The sequence below is a fragment of the Alexandromys fortis genome, unplaced genomic scaffold (genome assembly GCF_014885135.2).
Source record: "Alexandromys fortis isolate MF-2015 unplaced genomic scaffold, M_Fortis_MF-2015_v1.1 scaffold_82, whole genome shotgun sequence".
In the NCBI taxonomy this organism is placed as follows: domain Eukaryota; kingdom Metazoa; phylum Chordata; class Mammalia; order Rodentia; family Cricetidae; genus Alexandromys; species Alexandromys fortis.
The window spans coordinates 1,692,205-1,719,939 of NW_026067963.1; the positions used below are offsets into that span (position 1 = coordinate 1,692,205).

The 27,735-nt window shown below is 42.6% G+C and overlaps 1 protein-coding gene across 1 annotated transcript; it reads right to left on the reverse strand.

Annotated features, from left to right (window-relative positions):
* Positions 1-27,688, reverse strand: L2hgdh (L-2-hydroxyglutarate dehydrogenase). The gene is made up of 10 exons (XM_050153683.1): positions 27,477-27,688; positions 23,746-23,861; positions 23,007-23,158; positions 16,243-16,374; positions 14,550-14,712; positions 13,242-13,276; positions 11,901-12,068; positions 10,974-11,131; positions 9,480-9,611; positions 1-1,899 (listed from the first exon to the last, which is right to left on the reverse strand). Exons 1-10 carry the CDS (start codon positions 27,614-27,616, stop codon positions 1,704-1,706), a joined length of 1,392 nt encoding a protein of 463 aa, XP_050009640.1. The 5' UTR covers positions 27,617-27,688; the 3' UTR covers positions 1-1,703.
* Positions 27,689-27,735: the final 47 nt, after the last annotated feature.

Consider the following 27,735-nt stretch of genomic DNA (forward strand, 5'->3'; position numbering starts at 1 on the left):
GATCATTAAAATATTTTAATACTAATATACATTTTCTTTTCTTAGGAAGACACAAAATTCTTATATATCAGTATTTAACAAAAAATCCTATTGACATAAATATCAAATATTTTACAAACAGAATAACTGACATATTTCACCAAAATTGTCTCTGTTATTTTGGAGCATAAATGCATACCCAGATGGAATAAGGATGCTTCAATCGTGACAGTTATTTTTGTAACTTTAGTCGTGCACAGCTTAGCGTGTGTGCACAAGCTCTCACAGCCGATAGAGAAGAGAACCACGGCACACTTCTCTCGCCACATCTAAAAGGAAAATAATCTTCACGTAATGTTATATCCCTTAGAAGTCTTAGAACAGAGAAGCACTCCACACGGGGCATTTCTCGTAGGAAATCTATTGTTATGGAGAACCATTAGGGTTTGTTGCCTCCATAAATGATTTCTAAATGTTTCAATATGCCCATCCCATGTCTTGCATAACTGCCTCATCTACTTACCTGGGATGTGCTGCCTCTTGAACTGAAGATCATAGTAAGTATCCTTTCAGATTAATGGATGAGATAGCTTAATGAATGTAACCACCAAGGGCCAGAGTGGGGAGAAAATAAAAAAAGGAAAGGTTTTCCTATCAACACACGCAGCCTTCTCAGGCCCCCGTCAGAGCGTTGGTGAGGAAGATGAAAGATGAACCCTGAGAGAACACATGTGAGAGACGAATGAAGCCTCTCACCTAAGTGCCGGCTCTGATTCCACTGCCAAGTTGCCAGTTTTTCACCTACATTTCTAATTTCCAATGTTCTGAACTGTAAGACACGTCATCAGCTAAGACACACATGCACACGCACAATACAGTACAGTATGGTACTACACACACGCACGCACACGAGTATTCAGTACAGCACTTGGCGCCAACTTACATGTTCATGAAGTACATAAGAAGAATATAAGGCACTTTCGCGGCTTACAAAAGTGAATGCCTCCAAGTTAGATATTAAGCAAAAATGGAGAAATGTCCTCGCAAAGTTTATAGGAATTCTGAAAACCCACGTAGGTATGAACCATCAGTAATCCTGGCCAACATCCTGGAACCCTCAGTGTGACCAAAGGACAGAAGTGTGGAATAAATAACTGGTTAAAATTACACAGTGGTGAGCCAGGCGGTGGCTTACAAAGAGACCGAGGGCTGGGTTTGTTTATGCTACTTAGAAACACAAAATTTCATGTATTCCCTTTTAAAATAATTTTAAAATCAAGCATTTTCAGTTTCCAGATTTAAAAAACTCACTAAATAATATAAGCTTTCCAGACTCTTCAGATTAAGAGAATGTCACACCCTACAATACACTTCGACATATTTTTTCCAGGAAAAAAATTAATTATAAAGCCAAACACTGATTATGGAATAGTCCATGTTTTGTGCCCCCTTCCCAAGTCCTTCCTAAATCACGTAGAGTTGGGTAAATCCCTAACAAACTCGAGGCTTCAGAACAGGTACAGACGCTCTTTGCTTCTTTGTCCTTAAGAATATGGACCTGAATTTTTAAAAATTAGATCTGCTATATCCTGTTAATAAGTCGATGGCTATTTTAGCCTAAAAAGTGTAGTTTTAAAATAATCTTAATTTAATTCAAAAACACAGCTGGCAGCTCCTTGCTGCTCGTGTTGGGACTAGGACGCAAACACAGCTCCCTCCACCGTTCATAACTTAAATCTTTGCTGCACTTCCTCTGCAATCATCCTAGAGATGGCCAGGGAAGAGGTGGCGGCGGGAGAAGGCGCGTTTCTCACGTGAAGAACACGATCTCCAACCTCCCCAGCTCCTCCATCAAACACGAAATCGTCTACCAGATTTCCATTTCTGTCCAAGGCCTGGGCTCGTACTCCAGCCGGGCCTCTGCAGAAGCAAAAAAACAAGTGTTAATCTTCTGAGCCAAAGAGATAGGGTGGTCTACAGGTTTCCAGAATATCCTTAAGGCGATAAAATCTTTATTCACACGAATGGCTGGCTGCTCACAACTGTCTGCAACTCCTGTCAGGGAATCCAAAACCCTCACACAGACACACATGCAGGCAAAACACCAGTATACATAAGATACAAGTAAATAAATATTTGTTAGAAAGACTTTCAAATAAATATCCAAATAATTGTATTACTTATAAATATCTGCTCTTTCCTAAAGCAGCAGGTAAATTCACATTCAATCAGAATAGATTTTTAAATTTAAATTTAAAAGTAGATTTATTCTAGAAATCAGTCAGTGGCAATCATAGAAATGTATCAGCAGCACAGACCTTTCATAAAGCAGCAGAAGCAGGAGCTGGTTCCTTCCAGCTGCATATTCCATCTAGCCTACCGCTCCTTTGTATTTTGTCTTGATAAAATGTTATTAAAACTTATAAAGAAAAACAATAGAGTCCAATCTGGATTTTTAAACATTTCTTAATAGTTTAACCTTCAATACTCAGAAAACCTTCAATTAATTAAAAAGAAATGGCAAGTACAAAAATGAATTAATTCAGCAACATGTTAATATTATAGCGAGTCTACTCGTCAGGTTCTGCTTTTTGTCTGTCTTGTTTGGCCGAGTGTGGCCAAGGATGACCTTGAACCTTTTTAAACTCACTTTTAGACATTTCACTTGTATTGGGGTAGCTTCATTTAAGATGAGGTGAAGAGACAGACCCCACTGGCAGAGGCCTGGGACAGCTGATTGTTCCCACCCCAAGCTGGCAGAAGAGGGATCCTGACCACAGGCCCCAGGGCACACTTCTTCCTCAAGAACAAGGTTTACCTGCTCGGTTTGCTCAGTGCACATCCTTGCCCACACCCCTGCGCCCTCATCTCCTCCATCCACTGGGGTCAGTCACGCCCCTCCTCAGCTTTCTGCACACACTGAAGCTTGTTCCCATCCCAGCTCACTGGACGGTCATGCACCTGGAGTCATCTGTGCCTGCAGATCCTCCTCAAACTCCTTCCCAACCTGGAAGTCGGCGGTGTAGTTCTGAAAAGTGCCCTGTGTGTGGTTGCCTTCCTGCATGATCTCTTTGTCTGGCTTTGGTAAACTGGCAGTTTTCTAGAGAGCCACGTTGACACGGAGCCCATACAGGTATTCTCTGAAATTCTCATTGCCCAGCATCTTCCAGCACCCACTCAAGTCCACAGGCATCTTGGGGACTAACTAGGGCTGGTCGTGGTCAGTCAGAGAGCAGATCACTCTCTTGACCTTGAACTTGCTGATCCTAGTCTCTACCACCTGTGGGCTGGGACTGTAGGCACAAACCAGGCCCAGTTTATCCCCAGCCGAGATTCTGTTTTGTAACAGACGAGGTTTTTTTTTTTTTTTTTTTTTTTTTTTTTTTTGTTTTTGTTTTTTCGAGACAGGGTTTCTCTGTAGCTTTGGTGCTGGTCCCGGAACTAGTTCTTGTAGACCAGGCTGGCCTCGAACTCACAGAGATCCGCCTGCCTCTGCCTCCCGAGTGCTGGGATTAAAGGCATGCACCACCATCGCCCGGCCAGACGAGGTTTTTTAGACTTAGATTTCTGCTGTTTTATAAAACAGTCAAAATTTACAGATGAAGTTTGAATTAAATACATTTAGAATCCAAATCATCTCCTCTGACAGCATTCACTTTCAAAGCAAAGTGAGAAAAAAAAAAAATCAAGACACAAGAAGCCAGGCAATCATGAGCAGTTTTTATTGATTCTCAGCTCAGAAAAGAACCTGAGGCCACAAGAGCAACAAGGATAACACTGTCCTCTAGAACTCAGCCTGCTGGACAAGGACAAAGCCAACGTTAGCCACCATCGACCAAGCGCTTATCACATGCTGGGGATCATCTCATCTGTCCTTCCAACCGTGCTGAGAGGCTGCTCACGTACGTACGTACGTACGTACGCACGTCACCTCAAAGAATGTGAAGACATCAAGTTCCTCCCCCAAGAATTCAGTTATACTGCTCACAAGAGTGAGAAACTATGATAAAGGTAAATGATTGGCCCTAGAGAATCAAGACTTGGGGTTGGGAGAATTTCCAGGGGAGCATCTGCTACAACACTTGGAGCCCGAAAAGAATGGCACCCCCGAGCACACAGATGCGTGTCAGTGTGGGTCCCTATCTCCTCGACAGCAGCACTCCTTGAGTTTCTTAGCAAAGGATTCCGTTGCTGGCTAAAGTGGCCTTGGGTTCTCGTCATCCTGCCCTGAGTCTTCAGGAGCCAGTCAGTCACTGGTGTTCGCAGCTACGTGTAAAGTTACTCTCCTCCGTAAACTAGCATGAAATGCCTAAGCCACCAAACTCTTCAGGCCTCATTTCAGCACCTCAGAAAACCCTATGGCTCTTGCCTGCAGGGCTCTGAGCCTTTCCTTTCAGAAGACTTCAGCTTCAGGGAAGTATTACAGCTTGAAACCTTAAGCAAGATAAGCCAAAGTGCCTTGAGGGCAGACAGTGTCTGGTCTAACACCTACCTCACCTCCATGGCTAGGTCTCTGTGTTGCAGATTGCAGGCATCCATTCAATAAGGCTACACACTTATTTTTAAACCTCTAGTTCTTTTAACAATTTTGTTTGTTTGCTTTTTGAGACAGGGTTTCTTTGTAGCTTTGGAGCCTGTCCTCTGGGAACTAGCTCTGTAGATCAATCAGGCTGGCCTCAGACTCACAGAGATCCATCCACCTGCCTCTGCTTCCAGAGTGCTGGAATTAAAGGCGTGCACCACCACCTGACTTTTAATGATGTTTTTAAGAACTAAAAGAATGATTTAGCAAACTAATAACTATGAATTCAATTATATTTAATATAGTGCTTGCTATTCATAGCTAAGTATAATGGCAAGGTACCTGCTAGATACTACAATATGTCCAGAAACAGTATCAGCTGAATCTATACTATGCACTTCTCCTGTACTGCATTACTGTCACTTGGCAGACATACTGTGGCTGGGGGAAAGCTATGAAAAGTTGTAACTGACATCTTGGGCTAGTCCTACATAGGATAACTCATCATGGGATCTACTGCCAATCTAAATCTGTAATACCGCGTGAACACCTGTAACCTGGGTGTGCTGCTATGAAGAAGGTAAACAATTCCAATCCAATTTCCAGACATGAAGGGGCAGCTATTTTCCTTACTAATTTTGGACAAAATTGGATTATGAAACTATAGTTTTTATCTGGGCTCATCTTTCCTCACCCCAGCAGGCACAAGGGATGGACCCCTGTGTCTGGTGTGGATAGAAAGCACCCTACAGCTCCACTCATAGGGCAGCCCTCTATGCTGGAACATTTGAGATCTGCTCCGATGATTCTCGCCTGGTTATGAGTCTCAGCAGGACCTTAGCTGGGGGATCCTGTGGGCCCAAGTGTGGCTAGGTGAGCTCCCCTGTGCAGGTCTTGCATGTGTTTCTGCCAGGTGTTCTGAGGGGAACTTTAAGAAATGCATAAAAACAAAAAAAAAGACTTCTTTGTATGAATTACCATTAACATTTTGTACGATAAATGATTCAACAATTATACAAACATAACCATTCTTGTTTTATCTGTACCCCGAAGCAACATTCCTTTTTCTCAACGAATTTAAGGCACACCCCTCACGGCATACCATTTGATATCAATGTGTAGAAAACTTGTTAATAAAATAGTACGTGCTTAGTATTGCCAATATTCAGTCTGTATCAACCAGACTGGCTTCAGATTTCTACTCTTCTAATTAACAGAGGGACAGGGAAGAGAGTGGGGGTGGGGCTACAGACTGAGATTCAAGCAGGAGCAAACATGTCTGGGTCCACTCTCATGAATTTGCTTCTCTGTTTATGTCCTTATACTTTAAATTCTCATTCTCACTTCCTAATTCCCTAGGCCAGACAGACAAAATTCCTTAATACATTTTGGTATCAAGGGAGATATTTTTCTAGATTCCATTTTTACTAAGAGATCCTCATTTTTGCCAGGCATGGTGGTGCATGCTTTTAATCACTTGGGAGACAGAAGCAGGTGGATCTCTGTGAATTCAAAGGTCTACTTAGGGTTCCAGGGCAGACAGGGCTTGTCTCAAAATAAATAAATAAAGGAATAAATAGATAAAATAAAAAGAATGCGTTAGGTTCTAACTTTCTATTTACATTTATCAAAAGTCCCTTTCTACTACCTGGGGGGGGGGGGGAGGGATTAAAATATACGTCCCTAATGCTCCGTTACCTTGTTTTGTGTGATAGACACAATAAAGCTTTCAAATTTCACTGAGCACGTAATAATGCACCTGTGAATCATACATCAACTGAAAACCTAGCTCAAAGGGAAGGATGTAAGACAGGGAGAAACGGCACCCCCTGAGCCCAACACAGCCATCGGCATCACAACTCACTGCAACCGCGGTCGCCTGCACGGCTCTGCACAAGGACTTAACAGTTGGGCCCTACTCCTCTGCTGGACTAGTGGTTCCTGTAATTCTGGGAGAAGAGGGGCCATTGCTCTCAGCTGTGGGCCCACTACTGCACCCACAAGGCTCCAACGAAGAGTTCCGAAACAAAGTTCACAGTCAGATCTGATTAAAGTCAGTGAGTCACAAAACAAAACAGAAATCATGGATCCGGGGAAAGGCTGATAGGAATGGAAAAGAGAAGAAGAAGGCCGAGGGAGAAAGTCATCAGAACGCATTCTACGCATGTATGAAATTGTAAAAGAATGAACTAAATAAGAAAGGCAAAGAAAGCAGGTAACCCAAGCCTCTCGCTTACTAAAATCGCCCCTCTTGTTCTAGGGCAGCATCAGCACCAGCTCCTCTTGTAAATGGGTTTTCAAGTTCTTCTGTTTTGGGGGATATGAATACCCCTGCTTTTCCTCAATATTGGCTATGTATACAATAAATATATAAAATAAAAGATGTTTCTTTTATTTTCTCTTTGAATTTTGTAGTGTGGGGGTTACCTAATTCTCTAGACTAGTGGTTCTCAACCAAGGAAATTCTGCCCCCTAGAGGATATTGGCAACATATGGAGATATTTTGGAGTGTTACAAATGCCAGGGCGGGTGGGGGCTATTAAATATCCTGCAACGAGTTAGCCGGGTCTCACAGTAAAGAATTATCTAGTGCAAAATGTCAACAGCACCGAGGTTATATAGAAGTGTCTTGCACTGCAATTTATGATGACATAATATAGTTTTCATTCTGAAACTTTCCTTTTGAATTCCTTAGTAATACATCTAACAGAATGGTACACTGGGAAAAGGGAATCACTACATATATGACGTCATCTTTTCACATTCTTACGCCGGCAAACTGCAGCAGCACTGACAGGTATGTGCTGCATTTATCAGAAAGCATCTTAAGGAGCTTGGAGCTAATGAAGAGCCTTGGTGACAGATCCCTTAACGATACATTTGCACACCTTATGCTGTAGCTAACATAATAATAACTTCACATTCCAGTCTAATGCATAATAGCAAATTATTGCCCACAATGCCTTGCTAAGCACTAATAATCAAGATCAATATCCTTCGGTAGCCACTGCTATTTAAGGGCACCATTTGAGAGTAACACAACCTAGCAAGTGTGGCTCCTACTAGCTTGTTCCTTTGCAGTGCTGGGGACCCAGCTCAGGTCCTTATGAATGTATGTTCTGCCAATTTTACTATCTGACACTGCTTATATGCTTACCACACACTACTGACAGGACATTTTTGGTTGCAGGACAAATAAGACAAGGCAGGACTGAGGCTTCAAGCTGTAAAAATTACTACTGATCTTATTATTAGTTAACATTTCAGGCATATGTACAGAAGTGAATCAGCAGAGAAATGGCAGAGGTCCATGCGGTGTTCATAGATCCTGATCTTCCCTCCCTAGAGGTAGTCAACTCTCCTGAATCAGGTACTTATCAGTTCTAAGATTCCTTTTTATTTTCACGGTGATCCATAAATAATATGTAACATTGCACTTGTTTTTCAACTTGTGTAAATGATATCAAATACATCTTCCATGTGTTTGGTAAATTCCTGAGTTTAATAGCTCGAGGAATCAGAACCAGTCAAGAGGAAGAACACATAGGATGGCTAAATGCACTCAGCATCTCTGTCTGCAGGGGAACTCACCTGTGATTGAGCTAACTGCCTCCACGCACACCCATGCATGGCTTTGCTCCAGCTTCTATAAAAGGATGGTCACTGAATATGGGCAGTGAAGTCACTGCCACCATTTTGATACAGAATCCCAGATGCCCACCTGACCACAGAGTATTAGCGACAGTAATAGAAAACCGATTTAACCGGTGCATTTTCAGATCTAAGACATTAGAAATCGCAGCAGCAAACTTAACATAAAAGGCGCTGTGTGTAAGTGAGTGCAAGAAAAATAAGGCCTCGATATGTTTATCCCGTCTGTTCCAGAAGGTGTAGAAGGAGAGATAAGAAAGAAAACGTGAACTGGGTTTTTAATAGTTCTTCTAAAGAGTCAAGAACGGTCTCAGAATGATACATTAGAGATGGATTTCGAATAAGAAGGTCTCCCCGCCCCCAAAGGGAACAGCTGACAAGATTGTTACTCTTTCCAGATACACAGTAGAGCTCGCTGACACATTACACCAGGCTCCTTTCAACAGCTGCTCAGAGTAGACATTTGGCGCTCTGGAGTGTCATGGAGGGGTACAGCATGGTACAGCATGAGCACCTCAAAGCACACCACTGGCTAGACCGAACAACTGGCATGACGCTAAAAATATCACCACAGAGGAAAAACACACAGGCTTGGATGATATTCAGGATAATCTACACATCAAGTCCAGAAACTCTTTAGTTCTAAGAAAAAGAAAATGGAAAAAAAATAAAACAAACTTTTCCTGACAGCCTGCAGCAAGGACTTAGATGGACTGTTACCACACCACTTCCCACTTCTGTCCTACAGGCGGAGCTGGACCTAACACAGAGTGGAGGGGCCGGAGAGGTCACTCTGTAGCTAAGAGCTCTTAACCTGAGTTTGATTCCCAGCACCCACTATGGGTAACTGGTCTCCTTTGGCATCTGCACTCATGCACATGCCCCCTCTCTCTCTCTCTCTCTCTCTCTCTCACACACACACACACACACACACACAATGAAAATAAAACAATCTTTAAGTAGAGAAGAACACCAATAAGTATGTGTCTAAGGGTTTTTAAGAGTCAATTAAGGTGGCACACAGTTTTAATCCCAGAATTCAGGAGGCAAAGGAGGCGGATCTCTGCGAGTTCGAGGCCAGCCTGGTCTACAGAGAGTTCCAAGACAGCCAGAGCTACATAGACAGACCCTGTCTCAAAACAACAACAACAACAACAACAAGAGTTGTAGATAATTACAAGATCCAGCTCTAGGCTGTGATGCAGTAACACAAAAGGGATTCACCTCTCTTGGGGAAGGAGAACAAAGGTTCAGAGGCTGTGCTGCCTGAAGAGCCAGCGCCAGCCAGACCCGCCTCCCAAGTTTCCCGTCCTCGCCGTTTCCTTACCGAAGCACATCGCTGGTGGTGATCTCAGGGATGAACTTCTGAAGGTGCTTCACTGTCTCACTGAGAAAACAGGCTTTATACATTTCATTTGCTCCATACGAGAAATTCTGAAGCAACATTTTAAGGAAACCACTGAGAATGAAGGAAAAAAAAAAAGAAACTCGATGAGACAGAGGAATTCTTTATTACTATAAAATATCTTTACAGTTATTTTTTGGTGGCATCATATAAATCTATAAAACATCAGAAAAATTATACAATAAAGAAACTTTTGGTCAAGATATGGAGAGGAAATCACTCATACTCAAAATTTATTAAAAAAAATAAGGTTTCAAACTGGTAGCCTATGAAGTTTGCTAACATTAAGGCTTTCTGACGCTTTCAACACACTAACAAGGCATCTTTAGTACAGGGCATTAAAGCAGTGAGACACTTCTCCTAGTGTAGTCAGGTGGAGATGCCGCAGTCTAGCAGTGGTCCTCCAGTGAGACTCTGCACACATCCTGAAAAGTTAACCTAACCCTTCTGCTACAGACGCTGCTGAGGGCAACACCTATATACAGTCCAGAGTGCTTTCCAGGGGTTTCACATAAAATCTCCTGAAGGGAGACATTACTGAAGAGACCAAACTGAGGTTTGGTAACGTGTTTGCCATACAAACATGAGGACCTGAGTCTGGGTGCTCAACACCTATGTGAAGAGCAGCCGTGGTGGTGCATGCCTTTAGTCCAGCCCGGGGAAGGGGAGGGAGGAGAACGCTCGGGCTTGCTGACCAGCTAACATAACTGAGTAAGTGAGTTTCCAGGTGAGTGTGAGACCCTGTCTCAAAAAGATGAGGCAGACAGTGATTGAGGAAGACACCTGACATCAAACTATGGCCTCTACATACATGTGCATGCATACCCACACACATGCATGCACACAGGAAAAACCAAACAGCATACTTAATAAGGCTATATTTTAGAACAGTAAAGAATCTGTGTCATATGTCATAAGTCTATACAATGGCACCCTTAGATTTATATACATACACACACACACCCATCTCATCAGTAATTTATCTAATAGTTTACAAAACAATGGTGAAAAGCTTCAAATGATTTTCTCAAAGTAAGTCCTTACTAGTTTCAGATCTCATAACAACATTTAAGATGTACTACCAGATATATGAATGGCTTTTGGCCTTACTTTCTTTTCGGCTAAGACATTAGCACCCTGGTTCATCACAATCTTTGTGACGTAGTTAAACATTATATTTGGAGCTAGGTGTATAGTCCAGTGGAGAAAAACCTGTTTGGTATATACACAAGGCTCTAGTTTTGACCTTAGCATCAAAACAAAATAATCAAATGCTTATTACATAAAGATCTTAATTTAGATTAATAAAAAATTAATGCAGCAATCACATGTGAGGGCTTATTCTATCAGAATATCAAAAACTTCTCACATTAAAAAAATTAAGCACTTAAATCATCTTGAAGGTAACTCTGGTACCTCTTGAGAATTATTTCCATAACATCTCTGGCACTGAAGTCAAAGGGTCTGTAACCTTCCCGCTTAAAGGCAAGCACTGCATTCGGCCCGAGCCACACAGTGCCATCCAACTTTGGTGTAAAGTGAACTCCAAGGAAAGGGAAGCGGCTATCCGGGACCTGCAGATTCAATACAGCAGCCAACTATTAGCCTCATTCACATCTCACTTCAAAGCAGATACAAAACATCTGACTGGTAAGACGAGGTAGTTCCTTCTAGATATTTGTATGCACTGTGAGTTTATTCAGACAGGTTTTTCGATTAACATTCTTGCTGGTTCAAAATGCTACTGCGTTAATATATGTTGTTCCGCTTATTCATCTTTCTGGGTAAAAAAGGTTGAACGGTTCTACTTCATATTATTGCCTCTTTCTCCTATGAGGGAAGTCTGTGACCCGCAGGTAAAACAGGACTGCCAGGAAAAAAAAAAAAACAAAACTACATATTCACAGCACAGGCCTCGGTGAATTGAAAAGAAGCAGATGAATTTAGTCTTTGGCAAAGCACCAATTCCAACCAGTTCAACCTAACATACTTTTGGGGACTTGTTCGTCAACAGGGCAAATGCAGGCAGAAAAGTGAGCTTTCTATTTAAATTCCCCTGACTTTTACCCCTGGAGCTAGAGTGGACTCCTACACAAAGTGCACAGCCATGGGTTGGGTATCTCCTGGTTTGCTTGCAGTACTCCCATGGCGTACTCAAGCTCACAGAGACACGCAATGCCCACGAGAGCAGAGACGGCGTTAGGGATGCCACCACCAGAGACAGGTGAAATGACCACCTACACCGTCTCCCAAACCCTCTCTTCAAATGCAAGTAAAAGCTTTATTTCCCTTTATGCCCACAGCCAGCTTGGTAAGTAAGAAGACAGAAGTATCATTACCCACCGGATAAATATTCCCGTTGACAAGGTAGCCCTTTTCTGGCTTTAAGAGCAGGTAATCGCCCCGGAATGGGACAATCTGAGGATCGGGACTGCAGCCACTCAACTCTGAAATACGGTCTGAGTGAAGTCCTGCACATGTCACCACATAGCGACAGTGAACCTCCTCTCCCTGGTACAAAAGAAAGGAGCATGGTTAATTTCTATATATGAGAAAGAACATCTGGCCTAGTACTTGTCTGTGTGAGCGCTTATCTAAAAAACAAAACAAAATACCCTTCAACTGAATGGAGAATTAACAGAAGTTGAGATATGGGGGGGGGGGGTAAAGAAAGGTTGGGTTTAATTAACAAGCTATAAGCATGTATGGAAACAGCACACTGAATTCCAGTTCATAGTTGATTATGCTAATTAAGATACTTGGGGGCGGGAGAGGGCAGTATATATATATCCTGGAACTGGGGGAAGGACCTGAAGAGACACCTTTTTCAAACATATATAAATCACCAGTAGGTAATGAGAAAAGTGCCTGACACCATGAATCGTCAAAGAACCGCAAGTCAAGACTCTTGGGGCCAGGCATGGTGGCACATACCTTCAGTTCTGGCACTCAGAAGGCAGAGGCAGGAGGATCTGTCCACATAACAAGCTGCAGGATAGACAGTGCTACAAAGAGAGACCCCTGTCTCAAAACACAAAAACCAAACCAAACCAAACTACAAACCAACCAACCCTTGGGATAGCCTCTCACGCCTCGTAGGAAATCCACCATTTGTCTATATGTCACTAATTATTTCTTTATCCTGATTATCATGTCCCTCTGACAGAAGACCTAGGTTAAGTTCCCAGTCTCCTCATGGTGACTCACAATTTTCTGTAACACCAATACCCTCTTATGGTCTGAGGGCATCAGGAACATACACAGTGCACAGACACACGTGCAGGCAAAACACTCATATACACACAATAAAATATTTTTTAATGCCCAAAGGACATAAAAGAGGGCAGACTAACTGGAAAGAAGAAGCTGAATAACAGAGCAGGGAATATGATGCAAATATTTCATATATGTGCAGAAAACACAGTAATGAAGCCTGTTATTATATGTAATTAATATATGCTAATAAAAACATTTTTAAAAATCTGTGCATCGGCTGGCTCCCATGGTACCACAATTGAGGTTGTGTTCTGACTCTCTCATGTATACACATACATACAGATGCGCACACATATCTGTACATGCTTGAACATGTACATACACAGAAACAAATATACAAAAACATAGCAATCACTCAATACAACTTTACAAGGAAATGAAAGTGAAAAACAGCTCCAGAGTCCTTACCTTAGTATTCTTGACAGTGATTGGATAGTTCATCCCTGGCAGGAATGAGAAGAATCAGGGAAACTTTGGTTTGAGCAAAAGAAAGTTGTCACTATTTGAAATTCTATACCCATAACAAATTTAAATGACTGTTTTAGTTGTACTTTATTTATAATTCTGAAGCTCTTTACCAAGAAAGAAGACTAAAATAATTCATAATTGACAAAACAAAACTCTGGCATGATTTAGGATGGTTTCTTTTCATTCATTTAACTAACACACATTCTCGAGCTTGGCCTAGCGCAGACCCCTCACTTCACCGAGCACAGCCGTGCTCTGCATGTAAGCAGGGCCATCACAAGTGAACTGGCTTTAACCACAGAACTGAAGCTGAGAAATTAAACACAAGACAGCCTTGTGTCCACGTGTTGGCAACCTGATTCCCTGCACTGGTTGTTCAGAGAAGCAAGGGCTTTCACAGCACAAAACGTTCCTATAATGAGCTGACCGAGTATCAAGTTTGTTCCCACGTATTGATGAGCTATTAACAAACTATAAAGCATATGTACAGAAAAAGATTACAATCTACCTATATTGTGAATTTGACTTATTCTGCTATCCATTTATAACAATTTTATTTAATAAGTTTGTTCATCATCTTAGAGTGTAGAAGGACACTGGGCAAGGGATTCATAAAATCCAGATCTCCTTTAAACCCTGATAAGGAAGAACCTGATTCTCTACAAATTTCCTTGCATAAAACAGAATGCTTGCAAGCCTCTCATTTAACTAAAAAAAGCTAACTACTCATTTCAAAGCAAAATAAAGCAGGCTGTAACTGCAGTCTAAGGGGAACAGGAGGTGAGACTCGGAAGGGCTGAGTCTTTTGATATTGGTCTGCTGTTGGAAATCTGGGTGTGTCCAAAGATAGCCCACCACTTACTATTGCTATGCCATATCCCCAGCAGTCTGAATCAAGGTCTAAACGGCACTAACGTCTGTATTCACCGTAAGCACTGCTAAGAGGTACCGACTCTAACCTTCAGAGAACTGTCTGGAGGCCACCTGTCCACAACAGCCGTGGCTGTTAGACTTTAGTACCAGTCAAACGTCTACTCAGTGCCTAGTTCTATCAGCACACAGACACCCAGGAACTGCAGGTCTGCTCAGTCCACTCACACCCATGTCTCTTTCATACTCACCTCTCACTCTGAGCTGACTCTAGCCTGGCTCCTCGGAGTCTCCCACAAACACCAACCAGACAAAAACAAACAAACATCTCTTTTCTATCAATACAAATATTTTATAGAGAAGATGGGGATAGCTTACCATCCTTACTTCTGGAAGGGCTTTCATTAGTGATTTCAATATCCTTTACTTCAAAATCTTTCAAGATAGAGCCACCAGAATCTTGGAAATCCTGGGCAAATGACAAAGCTACCTGCTGATAGTTCACAATGCCAGTATATGGACAGTCAATGGCCATTAGACCCTAGGACAAAAGTAATAAAAGGTCAAATAATACAGTCAAGAATCAGTAAAGTTCATTCAAAGTTTTTTTTTTCTTTTTCTTTTTTTTTCTTTTTTTTTGCTTTGTTGTCCCCCCCCCCCAGACAGGGTTTCTCTGTGTAACTGCTTTTGTAGTCCAGCTGGTCTTGAACTCACAGAAATCCACCTGCCTCTGCCGCCTTAGTGCGTGGATTAAAGGCGTGCACCACAACCACCTGGCTGCAGTTTTATTTTTGCTTGAAATTTTTTATACCTTTTTAAAATACCTGGTTTGTTTTGATGGGTAACACACATATCCTTTGCTTGACAAAAACCTGACAGTATTTAAAACAGTAACAGAAAAGTCTGCTCTTGGTAAGTGCCTAAATTTGGTGATGAACACACACACACACACACACACACACACACACACACACACACAAGGTGCCTACTAGGGGGGAGACGTAATACTAGCTAAATAAAGCCGGAAGGTACTTGCCTTCAGTCCCAACATTTGGGAGGCAGGGACAGGCGGGTCTCTGAGTTCAAGGCCAAACTGGTCTACAGAGGGAGTTCCAGAATAGCCAGGACTGTTACACAGAGAAACCTTGTCTCAAAACAATCAATCAATCAATCAATCAAACAAACAAACAAACAAAAAGCTAGCTAAATAAGAACATCACATAACCAGGAAAACATCCACATAAATTGCTAAATTGATTACATTAAGAACTGCTGTTCATCTGAAGATGAACTAAAACAAAAGGGACACGTTACAGAGAGGTGGAACACCTGTAGCACACACTTAGATGTACTGACAAGTACATAAGTGTATATTTATATATGCAGCAGATACATACAGATCATGTAGTGAACTTCTAAAGAATTAATAATTATAAAAGAAGCAATAACCCAATAGATTATGGTCAAACCACTCAAATAGGAGCTTCAGGAGGAAGGTTTCCAAGCTGGGAGTAAACACAGGAAGGTGTGTGACACAGTGAGTCATTGGGGAATTATAAGTTAAAAGCATAATGTAATGTTACAGTTTGAGAATCTAAACTAAAAACATACAGAGCTTTATAATACCAAGAGGATTCTCAAAAATACTTGAGTTTGGGAACATTGTGATTTTTCTGAAGTTTAGGCATGTTCAACTGGTACAGCCTATGGAAACATCCACAAATCTGAAGGATTTCTAGTCTATGAATTTTCAGTAAGACAGATTTAGATTGTACCACATACTCACAAACGCTTCAGTGGAACAAAACCCACGTGTCTGTGGACACAGAACAACTGGACTCTGTGTGACTGAGAGGATAAACCAAGGCACAGTGGAAAACTTTTGGCAATATTTGCCAAAGCTGGACATAAACACATAAACTACAACCTGACAATCTCTCTGATGTAGAGACCCAATAGCAGCGTTAACGTTTCTTACCAAGACACATGTTCCAGAATGTTTATTCACGGCAGTATTATGTGGAATAGCTTATGGGAACCACCATGTGCAGTAGGCTGGTCAGCCACTCACCCTGCAATATGGCTCCTTCTTTTTTATCTCCTCCTGTTGGATCAGTCTCAAGCCTTGGACTCCATTCTGCAGACCTCTCTCATACAGGGCCCGAAGTCTAGGGATTTCTTCTTGCTCAACAGCTACTATTAGCTTCAGAAAATGACAAAATGCATGAATGGTTAAAATATCATCAGTTATGAAATATATATAAAGTCAATGTAAAAATCACAAATTATCACCTGTACCAAACAAGGCTGATATAACGTATTTTTCTTTCGTAAACCTCCTTCTCCTTTTGTTCATTATTTCTTTCCTTTGTCAAGAAAATGTCTTAAAAAATAGCATTAAAACTAATGTCCCCGACTATGAAATGCAGCCTTCTCGATGAGAGTTGCAGTATGATCCCAGCCATTTACAACTCTTATTGTTATTACTCCATTCCAGCAATAAGAGAAGCACATGATCATGTTTTGATCATGTTTTCTTTTGTTGCTTTTTTTTTTTTTTTTTTTTTTGATTTTCAAGACAGGGTTTCTCCGTAGCTTTTGGTTCCTGTCCTGGAACTAGCTCTTGTAGACTAGGCNGTGGGAAGTCCAAGGACCACCCACCACCATCCAGGTCTAGTAAGGTGAGCAACCAAACTGCCTAGGCTCCCACAAAGCCAATACGTGCAGTAGGATCAAAAACCCATTGCCATTGTTCTTGAGTTCTCAGTAGTCCTCCTTGTCCGCTATGTCCAGTGAGACTGGTTTTATCCCGGGCTTTTTTCAGACCCAGGCCAGCTGGCCTTTAGAGATAGAGGTTTGCCAAAGTAGTCACCATCCACAGATTGAGAATCTCTGCTCTAGAGCACATTCTTGGGGGCAAAAAAATAGAAGTCTGAAAAAAAAATCTAGTCACCCCCGTCATCCCATTGATTACCGTCTCTTTATTCCTTTGAGCCTCCCTAGTAAAGGCTGAGAGGTTGTAAAACGGAGTGGGGAGTGGAGACCATGGATTGGTTCCATTAAAAAGAAGCACCATCGCTTTCCCAGTGCACCCACCGCAGGATCTGGGCTCTGTGTTTGGTCTCAGTCCAGAAGACAGGCTCTGGTCCCAGGTACACCCTGTTTGGGGACGGGTTCCACTCTCAGCCATCTCCCACCGCTGTGGAAAGCCACGGGTGCGCTATTCCACATGGGAGAGCCTCGCCGACAAGACCACGGGCTTCTGAGTTCCTTGTTTTCCTCTGAAGGTTAGGGCTTAAGGGAGAAGAAGACTTCTCCACGCGGCACGCAGGGAGTGCTCATGCAAGAAAAATTGGATTCAATTTGTGAGACAGGGCACCAGAAAGCACACAGGTGAAAAACAAGCCAACGACTGTCCCTGGCGTGGTTGCTAGGAGAGAAACCTCCGCCCCTCAACCATCACTTCCTGCTTGCACATCTAAATGCCATCAAATGTGGTCACTCCTCCATAGCTTCAATGTAAGGGCCTCTGGATGTTCAGTTTGCTGAGCACATTGATAAGAAGTATCTGTTACTCAATACAACGGTGCCCGTGTGGGACTGGGGGGCGGGAACTGTGTAAAAAAAAAAGGCCACACTGGAAGTCTTAACACACATACAGCAGTAAAACATTCAACTAAACCAGCAATAGAACAGACTTCCGATGGGCCTCTTGAGGCATTAGAAGAAGCTTCTTCATTCCGCAGGCGTGTTCCGCCCGAGATGAATCAACTCTGCACTGCAGAGAAGAAATAGAAGCCTGCTATAGCTTCTCTGAAGATTTGTAGGATGCCCGGTTGGAGGAGTGTTAGGGGAGAGGGCATGTTGGTTTTGAAACTGAGACTTGAATATAGATGCAATGTTAACAAGGTTTACTTTGGGCAGGCACAAAGAAGGGAGGGCATCTTAGACAGGTTGAGTTTTCTTAAGGTCATTTCCCACGGAGGTGCCTGGCTGCCTTTGACATTCGCTTTTGCAGGGTGCAATTCTTTTGACACACGTAGTGGGTTCTTTGGATACCCCACGGCTGTTTCCTTCCATATCTGTGCTTCCTATGTGAAGTGCGATATGAACGGACAGCTGGCAAGGCGACACCCCAGAGGCTGGAAGGGGGTTGGAAGAATGGACAGAAAGGGTCTACACATTTACGTTCTAGCATAAAGATGTCTCTCTGAATGCTGGGGGGAGCATGGAGTGTGAGGAAGATGTGGACATGGAAAGTTGTGGGTTTACCACTGTCCTCCACCACAAGTAGCTTATTTAAAAAGAAATAACGAATAAGTAAGAAGTTGAAAAGAAACATGTGAAGTCAGGTTGGAGAGTGTTGGGAATCCTGGGGGAGGAGCAGGGGAGAATGGAAGGTGGGTACAACCAAGACACACTGCAGATGCAGCAGAGATGGTCAACAGCTAAGAGCACTGGCCATTCTTGCAGAAGACCCAAGTTCAATTTCCAGCACTCACATGGAGGCTCACAGCTGTCTGTCAAACTCCAGTTCCCGGGGATCCGATGCCCTCTTCTGGTCCCAAAGGGCACTGCATACACGCGATGCAGGAACGTACATGCAGACCCACATAAAATGAATCTCTGAAAAAAATAAAAAGTATGTTGTATACATGTATGGAAATTTGAACGAATATGATTTAAAGAATTGTTTTTGTAAGAGAACATGCCATGGAATTCATTCCAAATCACTAACAGGCTACTCTTCTCTGAAGAAAGGCAGACTAGTTCACAATGCTGGGATGTCTAGAATTAGATTATGTAAAGCTTTCCCCAGCAGATTACGGAGATCTGTGTCATTTAAAGCTCCCACATGTAGAGTTTAGAGACCACAGCGAGCCTGAATGTGAAAGAAGGCAGCGTGAGCCCCAGTTCTGTCACCTCTCATCTGTGACCAGGGTTAACCCACACGCCCCCTCTGAGCCTTGTTGTCTATGTCTGGAAGGTAGTGACAGAAACACAATTCTAGATCACGGGTCGTGTACCTAACGATGGTTTAAGACACGAGAGGCCATTAGCATTGCTGCCGTCTGCAATTTCTGCAATCCTGCCTGCTTTGGTGGGTGTGAGGGACTCAGTGAGGCATTGTAGGGCATTCAGAGATGATGTATCTATTTGGAATCTCACTGAAAGAAAAATGCAAGGAAAAGAAAGCCTTAAAATGATGGATACAAAACCATGTGGGTTGCTAGGGAGCTGGCAGGTTATACACCCTTGAAAAGGAAAGGGCGTGGAAAAGAACCCAATGCCATTTTTTCATTGTTTTACTTTCTTTAAATATTAGGCTTTCTTTTTCTTTTTTTTTTATTTTTTGAGACAGGGTTTCTCCGTAGCTTTTGGTTCCTGTCCTGGAACTAGCTCTTGTAGACTAGGCTGGCCTCGAACTCACAGAGATCCACCTGCCTCTGCCTCCCGAGTGCTGGAATTAAAGGCATCATTTTGCTTTCTTGATGGTATCCTTTGACTAATTTTTTATTAAAAAGTTAACCATTTATTGACTTAAGCAGCCTTTGTACCTTGACCAAAAGGGAATTCTGTTGGTTCTTAGTTATGAGGTAGTGACTTATGCATGTTAATATGCCCTTGAATGTGTGTCTGTGTGTTTGCCTTGCGGTGAAATAAGAAGAAACTCAATTTCAAATACCTTTCCCAGAAATATATAGGAGAAGAGTTCTGAAGAAAGTTGATTGAATGCAATTCTCTCTGCATTAGTAAAGACTGTAATTTATTTCAAGACAACAAAAGACTAGCTTGTTGAGAGTAGTGCCCGTTATACTGATGACTGACTGTCTTTTATGAGCTAGCATTTCGCATTGACTCGTGGAAATAAGAAGGGTATTTACTTTGAAAGATGTAAAGGGGGCTAGAGACATGGCTCAGCAGCTTAGAGCACTGGCTGTTCTTGCAGAGGTCCCAGGTTCAATTCCCAGGACCCACATGGTGGCTGAGAAACACCTATCACTCCAGTTCCAGGAGATCCAGGACCCTCTCTGCCTTCTGTGGACACTGCACACACATGCAGGCAAAACACACATACACATAAAATGAATCTTGACCTCTTACAACCACCCAGCCTACTTCCTTTTTTTCACTTAACATTCTGCCAAGGCATTTTCTCACATAAAAAAAAACAAAACAAAAAAACAAACAAACAAACAACAACAACAACAAAAAAAAAACCAGGGCCTTGTACTTGCTAGGCAAGAGCTCTACCTTTGAGCTGAATCCCCAACCCTGCATCTTTTCTTTTCAGTGTAACGCATCTTCAATGACAATAATGAGCTTTCAGACTTACAAATGTGGAGAAAGGGAGAGAGGACACCACACCAACCTTATGGAAATAAGCCTCACAAGGGTGGTATGAACAGCTAACCCTGCCACAGAAAGCATGCCATTCAGACGCTGAAACTGTTAGGAAGACACTTCTGAAAACGACTCACAACAGCAGCAACAACAAACCTGAACCAAACCATGGCAAGAAAAGCAAATAAAAACTTCCAACAAAGGCCAGGCCACCGGTGTTGGCGCACACCATTAATCCCAGCACTTGGGAAACAGAGGCAGGAGGATCTCTATGAGTTCAAGGCCAGCCTGGTCTACACATTGAGTTCCAGGAAAGCCAAGGCTACATATATAGACCCTGTCTGGAAAAACCAACCAACCAACCAACTAACAAACAAACAAAAAACTAAAAGCAAAAACAACTTGCCTTAATGGAAGGCCAGGCAGCAAAGGCTTAACTCATGAAGGTTACCACATGTTTAAGAAAGAATCAAATCCAATAAACACTTTCAAAAAAAGAAAGAAAAAGAACCATTTGTAAAACTACTATCATGAGGTCAGTGTACTCCCATACACCACTGAGCTATGCCCTCAGCCCTCATTTGTAAATACAGATCTAACAGTCTTAGGCAAAACAATAAAACTAAATACAGCAACATATGAAAAGGGCTATATGCAAGGTTTGGCAGTCTTTTTTTCTTGTGCCCTGCTTAACCAGTCTGGATACCATGTACTTTGTCAGTGGTTGAGGCATGGGCAGTTCCTTGCCCAAAGGCCAGTTGTGCCAAGAAGAAAACAAACTCCAAATGGAGTGGTTTTGGTGCTCAAGATTCTCTCAGGAAATGATTGGTGCTGTCAGGAGCATGTCTCATATCAACAGAACCTTAAGTTATTTAAATGTCATGTTCTACAGATCTTTGAAGTGGCTGAAGATTACCTACCTATGCATAATACAATCTCTATGTATCTAAAGAACCTAATTAATCTGACTAAATGTACAACAAACATGAATAACTATTGACCTGTAATACTTAATACTTATATAACTTAAAGACTAAGACTTTATATCAGAATATTAAATAATCTGTAAACAACTGTGCAGTAAATGAGGACAATGACCTCAAAATGTAAACAATGTATAAGCATCTTGATCAGAGGTAGGAATATAAAATGCAATATGATAAATAGATCCTAAAATTGTATCAATATACAAAATGTCTTAAACAGAGGTAGAAACATGCACAAATACAATCTGACAAAATAACTTTGCATAGGTATACAAATATTGTAAACAGAAATAACAAATATAATTTGAACTTGTATCAATATACAAGAAACTATACCAATGTAAATTGTCCATAAATAATAGCTCATAAGTATTCACTCTATTACTCACTATTATTATTATTATTATTATTAGTGTAAGTAAGTTCACACTAAATTATCTGTTATTCCATTTAATTTTCCCTCTTTTTTTCCAAGGAGACTCTGGGCCTACATAATTTTCACCCCAACCCTCTACCCTATACAAGTAATAATCAACCCCTAAATGGTGTCCCCAACCCTGAGGTCAAACTTAGGTCACACCCTAACCTGGTCCAACTTCTTAAAGGTCATTGGCTGACAGAGGTTCCCCATCAAAAATGTAACCATACATCTGGAAAAGAGCTTGGCAGTTCCTTCAAATATTAAAGATGGAGTTCCTACCAGAAATTCTATTTCTAGAAATATTCCACTGAGAAATGAGAATGGGTTTCCATAAAAGTTATATATAAATACGTATAACTGTGTTATTCATAACAAAAAAGCAGAAACAACTCAAATGCATATCACTAATAAGCACCCAAACAAAATAATGGAGACAGCATAAAAAAGGAGGAAGTACTAATTAATGCTATAACATGGATAACCTCTGAAAGCATTATGGTAAGTGTATATCTTTTTAAATGTCACAGAATATCACATAGTCTATGTGACATAATTCTATTTATAAGATATGTATAAACTGGGTAGTAGTGGCACACACCTTTAATCCCACCACTCAGTAGTCAGAGGCCGGTGGATCTCTGTGAGTTCAAGGTCGCTGGCAAAGGTGATTGCAAGCCTTTAATCCCAGCACTCAGGAGGCTGAGGTAGAGGCAGGTGGATCTCTGTGAGTTCAAGGCCAGTCTGGTCAACAAAGCAAGTTTCAGGATAGCCTGAGCAGTTACTGAAAACCCTTCTTGAAAAACAAAACAAAACAACAACAAAAAAGATAGCATAGTATAAAGCAAGCAACTGTATAGAGACAGAAAACAAAGTAGTTTGTTGTTTGTTAGGCACTCAGGAGATGTAGGAACAAAGAGCTGGCATATGGCTTAGTGTGAGAGTAATAAAAATATTCTAAAATTAGTATTGATAGTGGCATGACTCTGCAAATACACTAAAAACTAAACTGTATACAAACTTTTTAACATTAAACCCAAGGAAACACTAGTTACAAAGAAGCCATGCCCGAGTGAAATGCTGTACCTTGCCACATTGCCTGTAGGGAATTCCCTTGAGCTTACAGTACTCATAGATGAGGGCTGCGCCTTCTACACACAGTTTAGCTTTCAGGGATTCAGGTTTGTAGTAAATTCCACTATGTATGACCCCACTGTTCCGTCCAGTTTGGTGAAGGGCTATAAAACAAGAGAGACAGGGTCAAGAAAAATAAATGACTCACACAAAACTTAAGAAGTGAACAATTCTACATGTTGACAGCGGAGGCGACATCATTTAAAAATGCCTACATTTGTTCTGTTTGTGCAACTTTCTGTAGCAGTTATCCTTAGCATCAATGCTAAACCATTCCTGCCCATTTCTGACTTTGACTTATGCTTTGTTTAAACAGCACTTTAAAGGCCCCCCAAGACTCTGTACATACTCCTAGGCCTTCTTGTCTTTCTGGAGGAAAGTGGAATTATTAGTGTTAATAGGGACACTCCTAAAAGTCGATGGAGAATGGGCACAAACCTGGGAGGACTATGCTGCTCCCCGGGTACCAGTGTACTCAACCTCCAGCAGCACACGTAGAGTGTGTCCTTGTGTGATTTTTAGTCTCCCCAACCCCCTCTATTCTTCCTACCACCTCACAACCCCTCAAACCAACCGCTACCATGCAAGACTTTCGAGAGAATCCAAAACGAGACACAAACATCAACATTTTTCATTACTAATTCAGCCTGAAAAAATGAGCAGGTTCCCAGCAAGCTGATGGGATACAGACCTAAATCTTTCTCCTTTTCCACAACACCAATCGAAAGTCCGGGGTGTTTCAGGATGAGTGTTCTGGCAGAGGCAAGCCCCACAATTCCGCCACCGACAATGACTATATCAAATGAGCTTAAGAGAAAGCAAGATTTAAGAATTTATGTTTACAGACCTCACCAAACTTCACTTGCATAATTTTCATTAGTGAGAAATTAAAGTAAAAATTTATAATAACATATATGTTATTTATATATTATATAACAACTATCACATTACATACCATATGTTGCTTATATGATGCACAATGTATAATATACCATGTATACAAGAGATAATAAGATTATATATATACACGTATGTATCACATTGTATGATAAAATCAGTGTTAAGGGTTCACTTACATAAGATTCTCAAAATGACAAAGTTTTCTGATGGAGAATAGAGTAACGGCCAGGAGTTAGGAAGAATGGAGAGATAGGATGTGGTGACTAGAGAGGCGGAGAGAACAAATCTTGTGGCGACGGAGCATCTTAGTTACTTATCAACAACGAACCGTTTGTTGTGCGGTCAGAACACACACACACTGTACGTACATACTGTTAACACCACAGTTACCACGACTCCAAAGCATGGCAAGACTAGACCAGGCCCTGCTGCTCACTGCCATGGCAGCAACAGCATCACCTGCGAGAAAACTTGAAAGCCATCTAACAAAGAAGATAATCTGGGAATGTTCTCTATACACCGGAGACATGTTCACTTAATCAAATATAAAACATACAGAAAAAGAATAGCCCTGATATTCTGAATCAGATAGACTCTATGAAAAAAAAAATAAAAGAATCCAGGAGTCGAACTTGATTTCCCATTTAAATGTTGTGTCATAGGTGGAGACACGTACATCCCAGTCTTCACAGGCTGGGTCCTCTAGTCCCTCCTGTTCTCTAATGGCCCACCCGATGGAGTCAATGTTCTTCACCTCTCTCAAGACAACCTCTTCTAAGGGCCCCTGTTTCACGGGCGTCCACACACGTGCCGTTCGCACTATCCTTAGAGTGAGATGCAACTGAAAGTGGCTCTTAATTTCGGGCTTGTCACCACAGACATCTAAGGAGCTGCGTGGCCGCTGAGGGTTCAGATCCTTAGCGGTGCTGGAGGTGTTAGGGTTCTCCTTTCAGCTTGTCTCCTCTGTCAGTGGCTCATCTGTCTGGGAAGCTGCAAGCTGCATTCTTTTGACCCGAAGTTAGTTCAGCTCCTTGGCCAGCCTTGTCGCTCTTTGCCCTCCCAGACAGAATCAGATGTTGAGGCTCTGCTGAGACTAGAGTCTTTGAATGAATTTTCTGTCCATTGCACCTTCCTCAGCTTAGCTCCAACAATGATGGCGCATTTATCATTTATCATGAGCTCTCGGGGAGCAGGGAGGGAGGTTAGGAGAACTGTGGGTAAAAGTGGAACAAGGGGCGATGAGGATAGGGGCCCACTACATGAGACAAATGATGGGTGCCCCATGGGAGGATAGGCTGTGGACAAGGTTCTTCTCTCCAGAGATGTAACAGGCTGCCAGACCTTAGCACAACCGACGCCATGTTGGAAGTACCATTCTGACCTTAGAACCCAGCATGTAGGCCTCAAAACCTGCCAGTACAAGAATGAAGATCTAGTCCATCCAAGACCTAGTGCACAATTCCAACATCCAGGGAAGTTCCTAAATGCACTAACCTCGCTTTTTTGGCTTCTGTACTTTCACTTTCATTAACTGTTCCTCCTAATCAAAGGGTGTCAACCAGGATGTGTTTTGGACATAAAAGTCAAAGAGCAGAGAGGTTCGGGGCTGCGTGACTTGGGCAGGTTCCCTGTGCGGCCACTGGCTACGGCAATACAGACTTTCTACTCAGCGTTAAGAGTGTCCATGTGTGTTCTCTGGTGGAGTTACCTGACAATAGTATTGCCGGTGTTTCTTCACTTGTCTCCAGAGCAGGTCCATTTCCTCAGGGAAGAGTCATTCTGCACCTGACACTAGATAAAAGAGCCTTCTTGGGAGTCCATGATGTCCAGGGCCAAACAGCCTTGCACTGGAAAATGCAGCTACCTTTTCTTTATTTGCAGAGTTGAAGCCATATTCCTCCTTAAGGTGAAGCACAGACATCTGGCCACTAGCAGATGAGTTCAGCTTTTGAAGACTGTGTAGCTTGACCCCACTCTAGGGTATCATTGGCATTCTTGCAATAGACGCTGATCTGGCTGACTGACCCCTTGCTGTCCAGACTTGCCTTGGCACTCACTTCTTATTGGTGACACCGTTGCCCATCACTGAGGCCAGCACTTGAAAGATACCATCATTCATTTTGCTCCCAGGGCAGGCACTGTAGCTCAATGCCTGACTGAAGTGTGGAGAGCCGTTAGGGTTTCATCTAGCCTCAGGAGGAGCTGCCTGACAACTGGGCTCTGCCATCTTGGTGGGCACCTGTGCCCGTGTCCACAATGGAATATTTCGATGCCCAAATTGAGGGGATTAAACAACGTCTGATTAAACTTCATAGAGCTCCACACAGAACACAAAGTGCATATAAAGCTGATAAAAGCTGCATTGTATCAATATTAATTTTCTGGATTTGCTGTTGTACTATACCAACACTGGAAGAACGGTGGGAAATGGAGAAGGCGACATAAAACCATTCTGTGATTTTTGCAACTTCCTATGGATCTACAATTGCTCCAAAATAAAAAGTATAAAATTTGGGGTGGGGGAGAGGCTAGGGAAATGGTTAATTGGTAAAAGGCTTGCTGTGCACACACGAGAACCCAAGCACTTTTATGTAAAAGCTTGGCTCCACCCATCCTTGGGATAGGTAGGGTACGGAGGCATGTGGATCCCTGGAGTTTACTGGCCCGCCAATCTCCATGAGAGATCCTGTCTCAAAAGGTAGAGCAGGTGTGGTGGTACACACCTTGAATCCCAGCAATTGGAAGGCAAGGGCAAGCTGATCTCTGAGAGTTGGAGGCCAGCCTGATCTACATTGGGAGTTAAAGGACAGCCAGGGCTACCTAGGGAAACCTTGCTTCGACACCATTTAACAGCTTCTATGGTCCTTCGACTAAAATTTAATGTGTGGCTCAAACAAAAGAACTGCTGTGACACTGTGCCTCTCAAGTGTCTTTCCACACTTTTGTCGTCCACTAAAATCATATTCACACGGCTGGCTCACCTTCCTGTCTCAAAAAAAACCGAAAGCCTTCCCCCTTAAAGCTTGCGCATAGAACACTGCATTTGCCGGCTTTCCTAGACAGCTTACAGTAGGCAACTGAGTTGCTTCTCAGTTACAAGTCTAATGTGTGCAAGGAACTGACCTACTGAAGCCTAGTTCTGGATCTTCCATGCAACACGGGGAATGTTAGCTAGCTAAGAATTAGCGTACTTATTTACAGTGTACTAAGTTCCCTAATCCTCAAAATACCATCTAGGGGCCAGACTAGGATCCTATTCACCATTCAGCCTTTAAAGTGGTTAAGAAACGGAGAAGAGGGTTGTGTTCGGAGACAAATTCGCTCCTGAGCCTCCAATCAACACTGCCACCCCCTCCCGCCCACAAATGCTGCGGATGAACCCCGCAGGTTCAGCAGCTCCTGGAGTCCAAGGCCGGACCACAATATCAGGACTTCATCTCCAGGGACAGAGACGTCGAGTCGGATCCAATTCGAGACTTCTCAGAGGGGAGCTGCAAACGCAGGCCACCGCCACTCACTTACCTAGTGCTGAAGCTGCGGTCACCCCAGCACAGCAGCCCCGGCCCCCCAGGCGTCCGCTCGCTTGCCGGGAGGAAACCTCCAGCAAAGCGACATCGAGCCAGACTGCAGGCAGTGCCTAAGTAACGCAGGGTCGGCCACATCGCCTACGCCACCTTTCCTTCCTTAACCCCAGCAGCAGCAGCCTGAACGACTCTACGGGTGAAGTGCCCCGCTCTCCAGCCCCGCCCCCAAGCGAAGGCCAATGAAATGCACGCTTTTG